The 15,181-nt window shown below is 48.2% G+C and overlaps 1 protein-coding gene across 1 annotated transcript in view; it reads right to left on the reverse strand.

The window, feature by feature from the left end:
• The window catches only part of arfgef3 (ARFGEF family member 3), a 57,974-nt gene that overhangs the window by 27,763 nt on the left and 15,030 nt on the right, over positions 1-15,181 (reverse strand). Inside the window, exons 6-15 of the mRNA XM_069179798.1 lie at positions 10,290-10,412; positions 8,876-8,921; positions 8,526-8,610; positions 7,976-8,080; positions 7,205-7,529; positions 6,127-6,239; positions 4,615-5,534; positions 2,332-2,498; positions 873-1,038; positions 220-327 (exon numbers count right to left, since the gene is read on the reverse strand). Coding sequence (XP_069035899.1) covers positions 220-327; positions 873-1,038; positions 2,332-2,498; positions 4,615-5,534; positions 6,127-6,239; positions 7,205-7,529; positions 7,976-8,080; positions 8,526-8,610; positions 8,876-8,921; positions 10,290-10,412 — 2,158 coding nt within the window. The remainder of the gene's footprint in view (positions 1-219; positions 328-872; positions 1,039-2,331; positions 2,499-4,614; positions 5,535-6,126; positions 6,240-7,204; positions 7,530-7,975; positions 8,081-8,525; positions 8,611-8,875; positions 8,922-10,289; positions 10,413-15,181) is intronic.

The following is a 15,181-nucleotide window of genomic DNA, read 5'->3' on the forward strand; positions in this document are numbered from 1 at the left end:
ACTGAACAAAAAGGCCGAGCAGCACCATGAATACAGAACGAGGTAAAGAGGGCTGGCTGCTATGGCAACAGAGTGGCTCAACTGCGTTCGGTTATTTTTACGAGCTGTCTTTTCCGGGGCGGGGGGGTTAAAAGATGCGTTTCAGCTCTCGTTCTGCACGACGAGAGCGGGTGATTTGCGATGTCGGCTGCCTGAAGTAGAAACTCGAAGAGCGAGTACCTGCCAGGACGGTGTTGTCTGTGCTCCTGTCGCAGGAGAGGGGCGACTGCAGGGAGGCCTTGCGGATCAGCTGGCCGCCCACAGCGCTGCTGCCCAGGCCGTCCATGTCTGCAGATGGACAACAAGATATCCGCACTCAGGAGTGCGAGATACGCCGAGCTCAGATCCTCGCCTTGTCCTGCTTTGTCAGCCCATGAGCGACCCTGCCGCGCTTCTCCATGACCCCTGGAGAGACACCGCCCACACTGGCACAGCTGCTGGTTATCCTGCGCCTGGTTTTGTGCTCACGGTGCTTTCCTGCCTCCCCCTGTTTTCTGCAGGGGTTTTTAAGCATGACCTGCCTTTCAATTAGCCATAAACTAAGATGTAAAGAAAGAGAAAGGAAGCAAGTTGTCTTATGGCAAATAGCAAAAACTGGAGGCCCTTCTTTACTCAAAGGGTAGTGAGAGACTGGAACAAGGGACCATTCCATAACAGTCAATTAACAACCAACTACCAAATAGGCTACATGGGCTGAATGACCACTTTCATTGACTTGCAGTTGTTCTTGTGGTTTTCATGCTCCGAGAATCAGCTGATCTGCTCACCCCTGTGTTTCTGAGGGTGCGAGGCTCCCGCAGGGCGCGGTGCAGGCGCCTGCCTCTTTAGCCTACCTGTCAGCATGGTGATGAGGGGGAGGGAGTGCTCCTCCGGCGTGCCCCAGTAGCCCGCCTCCCCCAGCAGGTTCCTGTCCAGGACCTGGCAGTACAGCTCCTCGATCCAGGCTTGGGACAGGACCACCAGCACCCCGCTGCTCTGGATCTGCCGCACAAACTCCTTCTGCAGGGGAGAAAGCAGCAGGACAGCCGGTCTTTCGCGCAGCACGACGGAGACCTGCTGCACCACAGCCTGCTGGGAAGAGGAAAATCCCACCTCCAACAGGCCTTGTCTTAGTCATCTGGCCCTGGACAAGACAGATGCCTGGAGCTACACAGTAAAGCATACGCGGCAGCGAATTTACTTTATTAGACGTCACTGTCACTGCCCTGGCCGATGTCTAGACTGAAAGGGAGGACAGGTTCGGGGTACTGTAATGAGGAACAGGCAGGGGAAATCAAGAGATACAGGAATAGAGGACATCTTCCTCCGTCTGCATTTCAATCTCAGTGGCTCTCTGACCATGTGCAATGAAACCGATATGCTCATAAATCACCAAGGAGACTGCAGGGTTAGTCTAGCAAGGCTGAAGTACCACATGATCACACCTGGATAAAAGGCCTTGAAAAATGTCACACTGCTTGAATGATTACGACACACTCACACTGCTCTAAGTCTGCCGAAACTGTACTTTTCTTAAGGACAAGACTGAACCTTTCTTACTCTACACTTGCCATGTTTCACAGCGAACAGGGCTGGCTGATTCCCTGCGCCGCTGGCTGTAGGAGTATTCTCATTTTACTCTCATGCTGTTTAAAGTCCACAGGGAATCGATCTTCGTAGAAAGCAAGCACTCAGCTCCACCCCCAGTGTGATGAGCCGTGTGGTATTTTATATTACACAGTAGTGGACAAAGCAGATGCATTACTAACTGTAGGCTGCTTTAGAATGAGTAATGAATAATTTATAATAATGATTGTAATAAAATTGTATGCAAAACCGTTTTTGAGTGTTATGGATTCTGGATGAGAGACAGAAACAGTTTCCTGAGGCGGATGCGTGTTTCAAATGTTTGATTGGCAAAGTTTTAAATAAAGAAATACATCTCTAGTTGTGCAAGAGAAGAGTCCGCAGCTCCACGGTTTTTCTCACGCGATAAAGATACTCTTGACATCACAGGAGCTTGGCCAGTGAGCTGCGTTCAGGTAATTGTTATTCCTCCTCTGTTATTCAAATTTCCAGACCTTCAAGGTACAGCACACTGAGAGCATCCACACTTTTGTTCCCCATTTTCTGAAATGTGCTGTAAGAAGCACAATTCCCAGGAGACAACAGAGATGCAAAGAGGCTTTCTTCCACTTATTCATGCACAGTGTTACAATTTCTTGGAGCTACGAGAAGCCAGTTCCCTAACAGAAAGTGGTGAGGTCAGCTCCAGCCCACTGTGACCGCAGGGAGAAAAGTGCGTTTGCTCACCAGGCTGACAAACACCGGAGCCGGCTTCCTCCTGTAGTAGTCACAGCAGCAGAGCTTGAGGTTGAGCAGCAGAGCATAGTAAGACACCAGGTACAGACCATCTGCGTTCATTAGGGCCTGACAGCTCAGATTCCCACTGCCTTCGAACCCGGGAGAGTGAATCCCACCTGCGCCAGCCAGAGGACATCAGGAAAAAAAGCATTCAGTCATTGTCAAATCATACTGCATGTGGTCAAGTGCTGGTTAAAGTGAAGACAACAGATTCCTAATTTATGGCTGGCAGTAAAGCTTATTTAAAAAATAAGTTAGTTTCCCCTAACGTCAAACTAAATATTAGTCAAATCTGCCGTTGGATAGCGGCTTTTTTAAAAGGCAAGCAGGAATGGAAGACGCGAAGCGAAAGAGAAAAAAAATCTAGATTCTGCGATATTCTGGATTCCTTATTAAAGTCCTTGCAGGCTTACAAGAATCTAGGGTTCATATCAGATCTTATTCAGCAAAACTGTGGTATTGAAAAGCAAAAGGATAAGTAAAAAAAGTCCCCGATATGAAATCCTAGCCAGTCACTATCAGCAGAATTGTTGGTAATCAGGCAAACAATGTAAAAATCTTCAGCTGTTTTAATATTTGACTTGCTGTAATTTCCTGCAAACCTGCCCTTAGTATACAACACTCTCCCACTTCTACAGCGCTAATGACTCTTGAACGCACCAGTTAGCAAGAGCGTTTAGTCTGATCTGTGGTGTAAGCTGTTCCTCTTGACAGGTCAGGTAAACTGGACGTGCGAAGAAACATCTGCTGTTTCTGACATTTGCCAAGCAGCAGCAGGGCACTTGGCAGTTACTGGTGATGAACATTAACCTCATGCTTTTTGAGGCCATTTAGACACTCCTGACAGATGCTCGCTTTTCAGCTACACAGCAGTGAGGGCAGTGTCTTCAATGGACATAAGTGTCTCCTCACAAACACACATAGCTCCAGTTGCAATACAACCACTGAATATGAAAAAAATCACCTTCAATCACCTTCTTCCAACAGGAAAAAGAGTTAACATATGATAAACAGGACTAGCACATCATCACATTTCTGTATTCCACATGAAATCTGGTCAAAAGTCTGACAGAGTGATCATCAAAGCTTCTGAACTGAACTGATGCTATTTCATGTAAACAAGATTCCAAGTTCCTAGCTTTTGTTTCCAACTCTGTCATCTCTTGTTACATTTGCACCAGCTTGGATGAAAGACAAATTGCTAAGAAATCAGAAAAAAAGTAGTATCGTATCATAATGTAAACTCAAGTTACTTCCAACAACTGGGGCGTAGGTTCTGCACTTGACCCAGTAGAATTTTGAACGTTTACCCTGCTTAGAGCATCGACCTTCGACCTTCAACATTCAACCTACTGTAACCAATCGGACTGATCTGAACCGGGGCTGCAGTGTCTTTGCCCAGCTGGAGCCAGGACTACCTGAACAGCAGCGTGCGCCTGCATCAATGCCCGGCATACTGCGCGCTGACGGCGCTGGGCTGCAGGCTCCTGGCTAGCTCGGTTCAGGAAGGAGACTCGGAGACCGCTTCAGAGAACATGTTTCTCATTTCACCTCCAATGGGCACGATCACACTGATCTCTCCGTCTGCATTCTCAAAGATGGGTTTCTCAACTCCTATTGCAGAAAGACATCCAGAACCAAAATTATCCTGAAACTAGGATCACACCTTCCCCCTTCTCTCAACGACAGACTTGTTTCCTTCTAATCCTCTCTATTCTTTTGAAGGTTTTTGACTTCACACCTCTCTTCACCTCTCTCTCGACTTCACACCACCTGAGTGCCCACTCTGCCTCCCTCCTGCTCTCGCCTCTCCACTCCCGGCTCTTGTTCTCCCCTGCTTTACCAGCTGCTGACTTTCCTCTCTTTCTCACACCTGAAGAAGGCTCCACAGCCGAAACGTCGTGTCCCTTTTCTTCTCTTTTCAGCGTGGATGTAATGCAAGTTACTCCCAACAGTGGGGAGCAGGTCCTGAACTTGATCCAGAAGAATTCTGAATGTTTACCCTGCTGTGCTTAGAGCATCAACCTTCAACACTCAACCTTCAACCTACTGTAACCAATCGGACTGATCTGAACCGGGGCAGCTTCTTTGCCCCTCTGCGTCAACGCCAGGCATAGTGCTGGGCTGCAGGCTCCTGGCTAGCTTGGAGACTGTACTTCTCCACTGCAGTCTGCTCCTGCTCTTCTACAGTGCATTGTAAGCTGGGCGACAAGCCATGTCAACGCCTCTTACCCGCCTGCAGGCCGGAGCAGAAGGTGGAGGAGAAGTTCTGCAGGGACAGGTCCACCTCCTCGGTGGTCTGCAGCCCCAGCAGGCGGGGCAGCAGGCCGGCCAGCGACTGCACGAAGAGCCTGGCGCTCTGCTGGTCCGCCTCCTGGTTCTTGAGCAGTTTCAAGGACAGGGCCGCCGTGCGGAGGGAGCGGTGGCCCGGGCAGTCCTTGGGCGTCTGCTCCTCATCGGCCAGGGAGCAGTTGTCGGAGCCCATGTCGGACACGTCGGAGCGCCCCGAGTCCTTCTCGGCCGCCATGGAGTACTGGTCGCAGGAGTCGAACTCGGTCCTGGACAGGTCCTGCTCGTCCACGCTGAAGTTGCTCTCACTGTAGCGGGAGCCGTGCGACCGGGTCCGGCACTCCACCGACAGGAAGTTGGTGATGTCGGGGTAGGCCAGGGCGTGGCTGCGCTGGATGACGTCCGGCTGCTCGCCGCCCTCCAGCTCGGCCCCCCGGCCGCGGGCCTCCCCGCGCTCCGCCGCGCCGGTGGGGGACGGCAGCCGGGGCTCGTCGGCGCTCTCCTCGGGGGTGGTCTGGCCCAGGTCCCCCTCCAGCGTGGTCTGGCCGGTGTCCGTGGTGACGCTGATGCTGATGTCGGGGCTGCGCTCGCTGCCGGGCTCCCAGGGCGTGTGCTCGGAGGACAGCACCCGCCGCTGCCAGCGGAAGTCGGCCTCGTTGATCTCCACGGACTCGCGCGCCGACTCCGGCCCCTCCTTCAGCTCGTCCAGACGCTGCAGCAGCAGCCGGGCCTGCTCGGGACGCAGCCCCCGGCCCTGGCTGAGCTGCTCCAGCGCCCCCAGCAGGGCGCAGACGCAGGACACCGCCGAGAAGCAGGCCTCGATGCCGCCCTTCACGCAGGCCTCCGTCATCCCATCCATCACCCTGCGGAGCAGACCGGGATCAGAGAGCGCTCTCGGGGGTGGGCTACTGCTCAAGGCGCCATGGGCTTCCCCAGCACGTCGTCTCAGTGCCCACCGCGCGAGCTCTCTACTCCAACGCTCAGTTCTGAACGATGAGTTATCGTCAGTGATTTCAAAAGCGCTGGAACCCTGACTGCAAGGCTAAGGACACCCAAGCACTTTCTGCTCGTTTGCGTTTCTCCAAATCATTCGAGTTGCAGACAAAAAGTAAGATCGGATAAAGAAATAAACTGGTTAACTAAGACTCAGGACAATGGGAAAAACAAAAGCTACTATTAAATTCAAGTGACAATGACTTTTTTCGCACACGGTCGAAGCTGTTGGGAGTGCGAGCCTTGAGGCTTTAAAAAAAAAAAAATTAGAAAACATGTAGCCGACATGTAAAAACAAAAGTGCACAGTCAGATTTATACCCTCACTGGTTTGTCCAAGCTTTCTGTGGTCTTGTACACAAATGCAAGGCGGGCGAGTGTAATGGCCCTGAAACCCCAGCCATCGTTTACAAGACCCCAATTCCACACGCTGGAGGCAGTCAACAAGGGTCGGCTGACTCACAGCTTCAGGAGGTCCAGGTGAGATTTCCTCTTGGAAAAGGACCGCTTCCGGGATTCTGACTCCGAGACGGGCGGTCCTGCTAGGTCAAAGAGGCGCTGTGAGCTGCCCAGAATCTGCTCGCAGGCGACGCCACCACCCAGGGGAGCAAAACAAAGAACCATGAAATTGGTAAAACAGCCTTCACCAATCCCCTCAAACCACATCGCCTTTCTCCAGGTCCTTGCGGACGGGGAGACAATTCCAGCTTTCTGTTATTTCAAGGCTGCCATCCTGTTTCTAGGAGGTCAGAGAGTCAATACAAACAAAGTGGGGTTATAAATCTAGACAACAGTTTCCACCTGTTGCTACGTCCTACGTCTGAAAGCGTCCCTGTCCTGAGAGCTGGAATGGACAGCATAACACTCAACATCCCTTCTGCTCTATTCACAATTTCCACCTTCCCACCCCTTCGGGAAGACCAGCTACCATTAACCGAATGCCAGGAAATCCATTTTCTGCTTTCAAAGCAGCCCTCTGATATTCTTACTGGGTGCAACGAACTGGCTCAAAACAACAGCCCCAGGACCAGCACAGAGCCCAAGCACGCTGTGCGGACAGCCTCCGGAAAAGACAAGATAAACTTCACTGTCCCCCAGCGGAAAACCTTCACAGACACACAGTGCGCCTGTACATCGGAATACATCACATCTATTAGCTGACACAACGTGATCAGTTTCTGCTGGCTCGACTGGGTTTACCCTTCCCATTTATTTGTATTGATTGCCTCAATAGATGAGGGAACAATGAATATCTGTACTCATCTGATCTCCATTTGGGCAACCTAAAAAGTTTGCCAGAGGGAAGAAGCTGGTAATTCAGAATTCGGAAATCTGAAAATCTTTTTTTTTCCCAGCAGTCTAATCGCAGATTGTTCAATGATTGCCCAGTGCCGCCCAGGTGACTACCCTTCCACAGTTAATTATTTTATCAAGGCAAAAAAAAAATAGAGCACGAAATATTTCTCTTAAGATTCCCTATGATTAAAGATCCATTGCCCAACGCTGTCGAGAACGCCCCAGTGGGGCCCCCGCGGCCTCACCTCCTTCATGATCCGGATGGCCTCCACTCGGTGCTGCGGCGGGGGGTACAGCAGGATGCGGTGGTACAGCGACTGCAGCACCGGCTTCATGGACTCCACGCAGCCCACCAGGCGCACCAGCTCCGCCCCCATGTAGTAGATGGTCCGCGCCACGGGGCCAATCAGGGCCGGCGGGCTGGAGGAGCAGCCCGAGCCCCGCCCCTGGTCGGAGACCCCCGCCGACGGGGGGTCCGTCTCCTGGGTGACCCCGCCGTGGGCCGACGTGATGGTCTTGTCGTTCATGGGGTTCCCCAGGATCACAATCAGCGCTGGGCAGAGCTGCTTCCTAATCAAAGGGTTTGGGGGAAAGGCAGGCAAGGCCTTCAGTCGACTCGCTACAGGGCCGTGTTCGTTTGCAGTAGGGGTGGCCCCCATCCCAGCAGACAAGAGAGTAAAAGCTCTGGGCTCTCTTACAGCTGACTGAGTGACTTTTTTTCAGCAAAGGGAAGGAAAAGCACAGGAGCACAAGCATTTCTGGCAGCGTATACGTTTGCATACTCTGGTCACAGAGCTCTCTGGGTTTTCTCGCAAATTATCTGCTGAACTGGCAAAGTTTAATTATCAGCCTTTGGTCACTGATAATTAAAGAGTAACCACAGAACTGTCCGTCTTCCAACGGACAATGAAATGTCTAATACTCACAGAACCCTTACAAAGTTTCAGATTGCTTCAAGGTTTGGCTCTGTCGCCATAAAGAGGAAATAAAAGGCTCAGGCTTGAGCATGCCCTTACCACACCAGGTCAGTGAAGCCCCTGTGGACGTGCATGCTCAGGGGACAGCTGCTCAGCATGGAGAGGATGCACTCCAGGTAGAGGAGCTGCAGCTGCTGGTTCTCACTGTGGAAATGAGAAGAAATAGTTTCTAATTAGGGGTGTTGCTCCTGTGTCCTGGCCAAATTTCCCCCTGGCCTTTACCAATCAAGGCCTCCTAATAAGCCCCATCTATGCTGCTGCATCTTTCAGGTGGGGCTGCACATTGGTGGTGGCAGTGGGATTCCCCATTACCTGTAAAGCTCTTTGAGTGGAGTGTCCAGAAAGGTGCTGTATAAGTGTAAGGACATTAATATTAGAAGTAGTTGTGGTAGTGGGGAGCAGTCCATGCTAGTGACTAATTCAGACAAGATCATTTACCCCACATGTGCAAAGAAAATGTCAAAGGATTAAATATTCCAAGTAGTTTCGGATACATTTACAGGAGGGTTATTTTAGTTGAACAAATCTGAGATACTGTGTAAAAACAAAATGCACAAAAAATGGAGCAAAGCTTGTGCACAGTACTCACTTAATGATTCCTTGCAGCTTCTCGCAGAAGACAGTGAGGACGGTCACAACGTCTTCACACAGAGACTCTGTCGTAGGGGAAATGTCTAGAGACATGAGAGCATTTCCGTGAGAGGTGAATCAAGAGGCTAACAAAAACAACTGACTCAAGACAACATCCTGAAAGCTCCTCTCTTTTCTCCTTCAGAAAAGCAGATGCCTGCAATGCAAGTGACACAGTGTCAGGCTATATACTGTACACCAACCCTGCCCCACGGGCCATGATCTCTCCTGTTCCCAGTTGTCCTGTTTCCACGCCCAGACACATGACTGCAGCAATATGATGAGGACGATGTCGTGTTCGGGACATACCTCTGTGCTGAGAGAATGGCATCAGCTCTTCCTCACCCTCTGACGCCTGAAGGGTCACAATCAGAGAAGAGAACGTTAAACTGCTCCTGCTGACCGACGCTAGTGAACAGCTCTCTACTGACACACACCATGTCATTTTAAGGTGGAATTAAACCTGCAAGCACTCGCTATCAACTCCAGTAGCTGTGGCAGCAGCTATTCTCCAGGCAAAGATGAATATCAAGCTTGGTCCTTCCAGCTTGCAACAGACCAAGAACGGCACACAAACTGACACCAGTATCGCATGTCTTTTATAAACTGGGAATGCTTAATACTTAATGTCAGTCAGTCATTTAGTGTTGGGTTTTAAAACATCACCAAACATTTGCCAGGACCAGTGCTGTGACAAAATTCTTTTATGGTTGCCGTTTTCTTGTTTAATCTAATATTTTACTTACATTATATATACTCCAAGTAAATCAGACATTTTATCCGATTATCACCATTTGAGCTTGCTAATATTAGCAATATATAGCCAGTTTGTCCTTTAGCACTCAGCTGTGTTGTCACATCGCAACAAATTATAAAACTAAACATCTCTCTAAAAATTTTCCTTATGACTAATTAAAGATACTTAAAAAGATACTGGCAAAAACCAGACAATGCAGAGAACTACCCAGTCGAGTTTCAGTTAGGACTGGATTAGTTTATAAGGGAAAAGAAATGTTTCAGCCGTTCAGGACAACAAAGTACATTGCGCTCTGACAATCAGAGTACACAGCAGACTAACCTATACTGGGATTCTCTTTATGAAATAAAAATTCAGTAACTTTGTCTAGCTCACAAGTAAAACACGTTACAATTTATTCACCAGCAGGGCAACATTACAGCAATAGAGAAATGACCGTGCTGAGCACCGAGGCCCAGGCAGACCTGTCCCACGCACACAGCTCTGCTCACGGCTGTGAACCCACGAACCACTGCTGCCCCAGCAGCAGGGGACTGCAGCCTATCCTTTAACATATGGATCTGGAATTGGAGAGCAGGGCCAGCGAGCGCCTGTGCGTGAGTTCACTTCTACAGACGGCAGTAAGGAAGAGTCCACACTCTGACCATTTCACCTTTGGTTAGTATCAGAAAAGGTCACGTTTCAGGGTCCCCTGCGCCTTGAAGCAACCCTTTCACTGCCAGAACTCTGGAGCCCCCAGCTCTTTCTGGCACAGGAAGAAAACGTACAGCTTGGAGGAAGCAAAGAAGCCATGTTAGAAACGGCTATTAAAAAAGAAAGCGGTCCAATCATTTCTTCCTCCTCAAACTGCCAAGCGGAATAAGTTCCATGTGCCGAATCGCAAGCCAGAGGTCTGCCTGCGGCCCGTTCTGGACGGGGGTTGTTTCGGGAGCAGGCCCGACCCGAGACGCTCGCTCGCTCGCTCACCGGAGAGTCCTGCCTCTGCCGCAGCTGCAGGGTCAGGTCGCTCAGCATCTGGCTGAGGGTGGCGCGCACGGCCGTGTTGATGCTGCGCTGGTGGCAGCTGGCCTTGTACGTCTCGATGCACACCTGGGGGACACACCAGGAGAGACCATCAGGGGCAAGAACATTTGGACCCCCCCCACCTGATACAGGAGAACCTGAGAGTTTCATTCTTTATCAGGGAAAAGAGGTTCATTCCGCTCTCCCCCAGACAGGACACTCGGGGTGTTAGTGTGTGTGGTCTCAACATTTACGTACCCGCAGAAACAACTCCACTCAACGTTGACTGAGGAATAAATAAACAGACTTCAATTAACAGGTCTCAGTTAGTGGTCTTAGTTAGAGCCTCAGATTAGACGAATTACCCTGGTTTCTTGAAGAGATAACCTTAAATATGCAAAACCTTTCACATTTGTACAAACTACTCATATCTATAAGAAGAGGCCTGTCACTCTGGCATCGCCCTGCTCAGATGTCCCCTTGTGGGGAAGTGGTTATGGGACAGCGAGGAAACACAACACAGCTGGAAGTGGGAATTTCAGCAGCTCAAACTGCACCATCGCAAACGGGAGCTGAGCTGAGGGCTTAAACCAGTTCAGCCAGCCGTCCCAAGGGCAGCCGTGAGAAATGCTGGCATCGGCTCCTGCCATGAATACAGAACATCACAGAGGCAGAGATTAGAAACATGCCGCTGACCAGGAAACTGCTCTATAGGATTCTTTGATAATCGGCTCCTAGCCACCAATTCTACTCATTCTAAGCTTCAAGTGAGCTAGACGGGTTGAATGGTCTCCTCTAGTGTTTTCACCTTATGATCTTAAAACAGGAAAAAAAAGCAACCGATTCCTTCTTCAATGCCTCTGTGTGAACAGAACAGCCCATCTAAAATCAGAACCAGGCCGTCAATATCTGTGCTTTTGCAAATATATTATTTTTACTACACCCAGGGTCATTAGTACACGTAAGACTCTATTGATCTGTAACATATCCCACTTAAGCCTCCTTCATAAATCACTTCATAGTGTTTTGTCTAACAGTTCAAGCATGGTGTCCTCTTAAGCTTCAAGTCTGATTCAAGACTCACAAACTTCAAATTTTCCATCTCCAAAAGGTACTATGAAGATCTTTATCGCTTCTAAAAGGGGTTTGAATCTCATCACATAAGCCAGTAAAGGACTTTCTTCCCATTGACTGCATGCCAAACTGAACTTTTTAACAATATTTTTATTTATGATCTGTATTTACTGTATATTGTTCAATCAAACTCAAACAAATATTAGTGGCTTAGTAATGGAAGCCAGCCCAATTAGCAATCGGACCCGAGACGCCTACAGCTTTCACTAGGAAGAGAGCTTGAGGAATTTAAAGTGATGAGGAGGAGGAGAGCGTTCAACTTCTACATCACCCTGATATTCAGTGTTGAATAACACTGTACTATACAAATACAACCACAAATGTTCCCCAAACATAACATTTTAGTAATTGGAATTATCCTAATGTACATGCATCCACATATTCTCAGTGGTAAAGAATATCAGTGAGGACCTGCCTCACATAAATAGGGATATTTTTTTCTATCGTCTGTCTATTTTTCCTCTCTTTAGGTGGGTAGGAACCGGGTGTGCAAACACAGATGTGCCTTTTTGTTGTCACGGCCACAGGTGCCATGGAGACCACTTGAAGTGGCGCCGGGAACAGAGCACCTTGGAATTTGTTTTATTAATACGGATTGATCTGAAAGGGCGGATTAGCCTGCTGGAGAGACTCTACGCTGCTCCCTACGTCAGCCCTGTCCCCAGCCCACGCAGCCTGAGCCACACACTGCGAGACCGTGGAGCAGCAGGGTCCAAGGGTTAACACCCGGACACATCAGCACCAGTGACGCAGGATCTGGGCAGCACACACTTTCCCCAGCTCCTGCATCCGCGGGGATCCAGGAGAGAGAGAGCAGCCACACGAAGCTGCAGGGCAAGAGCAGGTACTCAGGAGTACCAGAGGTGCTGGGTAAACACCAACCTCACACAGGCCATTAGCAACAGAGACAACAAACTGCTGCGGCACATTTCTCACCTCAGATTGCCTAGACCAGCTTTGCACATATCCCTGTAACATGAAAAAACGAGGGTCCCCTCCATATATCTCTGGGGCGGAGCGGTGGCTCTGGGGCTAAGGATCTGAGCCTGTGACTGGAAGGTTGCCAGTTCAAATCCCGCGGCCAGCAGAGGAATCCTACTCTGTTGGGCCCCTGAGCAAGGCCCTTCACCCCAACTGTTCCAGGGGCGCCGTATAAATGGCTAACCCTGCACTCTGACCCCCAGCTTCTCTCTCCCTGTCTGTGTGCCTCATGGAGAGCAAGTTGGGGTATGTGAAAAGATGAATTCCTAATGCAAGAACTTGTATATGGCTAATAAAGTGATCTTATCTTATCTATATATGCAACTATATAGAGAAATGGAGGGTGGGGGGAAGGCAGGTTGTAGCCATTTGATCGTGCTAAAAGGAACGTGGCCAGTTTATATGAGAGAATCGCACAATATCAGAGGAAGACTAAAGTGAGCGTCCTGCTGTGGTGTAGGAAACCAAAGGCTGCTGCAGCAAAACAACATCTAAGAAGATGTTTCGTCTTATTAGACATGCAGGGTGTCACAACAGTGCCGAAATGAAATCCATCAGGATAATAAAAGGTCTCGTTATCCTGTCCATGTGGTAATGGATAACGAGAATCTGCTCATGGATAATAATAACTCTGAAAGCAAAGAGCGAGCTCCTGTACATCCTGGGAAAATAATGAAGTAGAAAAGGGACCTAGCCTAATTATTATATCATTCAGTTCCGCCTAATTCAGTCCCAAACAATAGATCATCATAAATCCTTTAAGTGTTAATCAGCTTAGAAGGTCATTGTTTAACTTGGGTTTTTTTCAGGTGGCTTGTCCTGCACATTTTCCCCTATGATAACACATACCTCTGAAGATATTAAAGATATGACATATGATGTTGAAGAATACAGTAGAATTATATTGTATTATGAAGATATTAAGTTGTCTCAGAACTCAATGCAACTTTGCACTACACACTTTTTGCATGGACTACCACGTGTTTTTCACTACCACATATTCATCGCTCTCTCCAGCTGTTTATTATTAATCATCTATTGTTATCATTTATTATGTTTGCAATGTACTGTCTACACTGTGTGGTGTTGTCTGTTGTACTGTGTATGTCCTGAGAGATCGGCGCGATTAAGAATTCCAATGTACATGTACAGTACATATGACAATAAACTCCTCTACTACTACTCCACTGTTGATAACTAATATTAATCTTCTAGAGAGTTCAGATGTATGAGTATCGCATACATTTGAAATATATCCAAGATGATTAGAACATGAACACTATCAGAAAAACAACAGGGATAATTTCTCCAATCTGCTCTGCTAAAGTCGGTGAAACTGCACGTCTGTGATTTAGGTGATATATTGCTCCCTAAAATGCTTAAATAATCTTGGAAAAACCGCCCAAGCATTCCAAAGTTATGCTGTGAGGAAGACCAGGGGTATTCCTTATAGTAAGGTATTCATTGTTTTGCATTGTTCACTTCTTAATATTCTGTGCTCTACTGTGCAAGATTAGTTCATGAGAGCATTTAAATGTTACACGAAAAAAATATCTTAAACCAAATTCATTATAAATGAGATGGATTCATGACTGAAATGGGCATCAGCTGAATAATTCAAAGACAGCATAAAACTGGTGGCAGTGGCAGCTGACATTTTCAGGAAAAGGCCCAACTGTTTTTTTTACACAGAGAAGGCTGCTGGGGCAGATTTCAAATGGTGTCCCAAGCAGCAGAAGAGTGTCAGACTGCTATTTAAAAGAGCAAGCTCATAATGAGAGCATTGCAAAAACTACCACAGCACAGGCTGGGAATGACGACCAGCTCCCAGGAACCTTACACCTCATGGGGAATTAATACAGACTCGTGAACAACAGCAAAAGAGTTGACCTTTAAAAAAAATGCATTTTACCTTAAAGGTCCTACTGCCTTACTGCAGAAAAAAATAAGTATAATTACTTAATATATTGTTTTTCTATTTTGCTTTGTCTGTGAAAAATACTACGCTTCGATGTTCAGTTCAGAATCGTCATGACGGATGTAAGTGTGCCCTTCTTCAGCACTGCAGTGGTGAATGCCACAACTGGGGGGCAGCAGAGGAAGGCTTCTCTGAGCTGGGCCGCACTGAGCAAGGTCCATTCGAAGCCTGTGTCCCACAATACGAGTTCTCAAAAACATGACCTAGGACAAATAAATTAACGATAATATTTTTATCCCAAGTCTGACTAAGATCTTAAAATAAGGCCCTTTGGTGAGACTCCCTTTAGCCTGTGCATTACCATAGACTTTGCACCTGACCTGTATTCACATGCCTTTATGGGATACATGCCACCAATATGCCTTTGATCAAGCCTGTTTCACCAGCGCTAAAATGGCTGCCAATCACAGTCCTTACACTACCATTCCTGAAGGGACAATTTTATATCTGTCTATAAAGACACAGGCATTTATATAAAGGCAGAAATTGTTCTTTTTTGACTCAAACCACGGCTGCGCTGAGCATCAATAAAACTATGATTTATACAGAACGCGTTCTTCAGTGGATGAAGGAATTCACACTCTTTCTCAGCCTGGCATTTTCCCCATGAGCAATAATCTAGGGCAAGCAGCACGAGGAATCCGCACTATCCTAATTCCCAAACCCTGTCCATGATCACTGCATACAACAGAGCCATCCCATAACTTTCCTCCTGCCTCAGTTTCATTCCTCCAAGCTCTTCCATTAGGGAAGAAGCTCAGGC

This window comes from Lepisosteus oculatus, chromosome 17, assembly GCF_040954835.1.
Source record: "Lepisosteus oculatus isolate fLepOcu1 chromosome 17, fLepOcu1.hap2, whole genome shotgun sequence".
In the NCBI taxonomy this organism is placed as follows: Eukaryota; Metazoa; Chordata; class Actinopteri; order Semionotiformes; family Lepisosteidae; genus Lepisosteus; species Lepisosteus oculatus.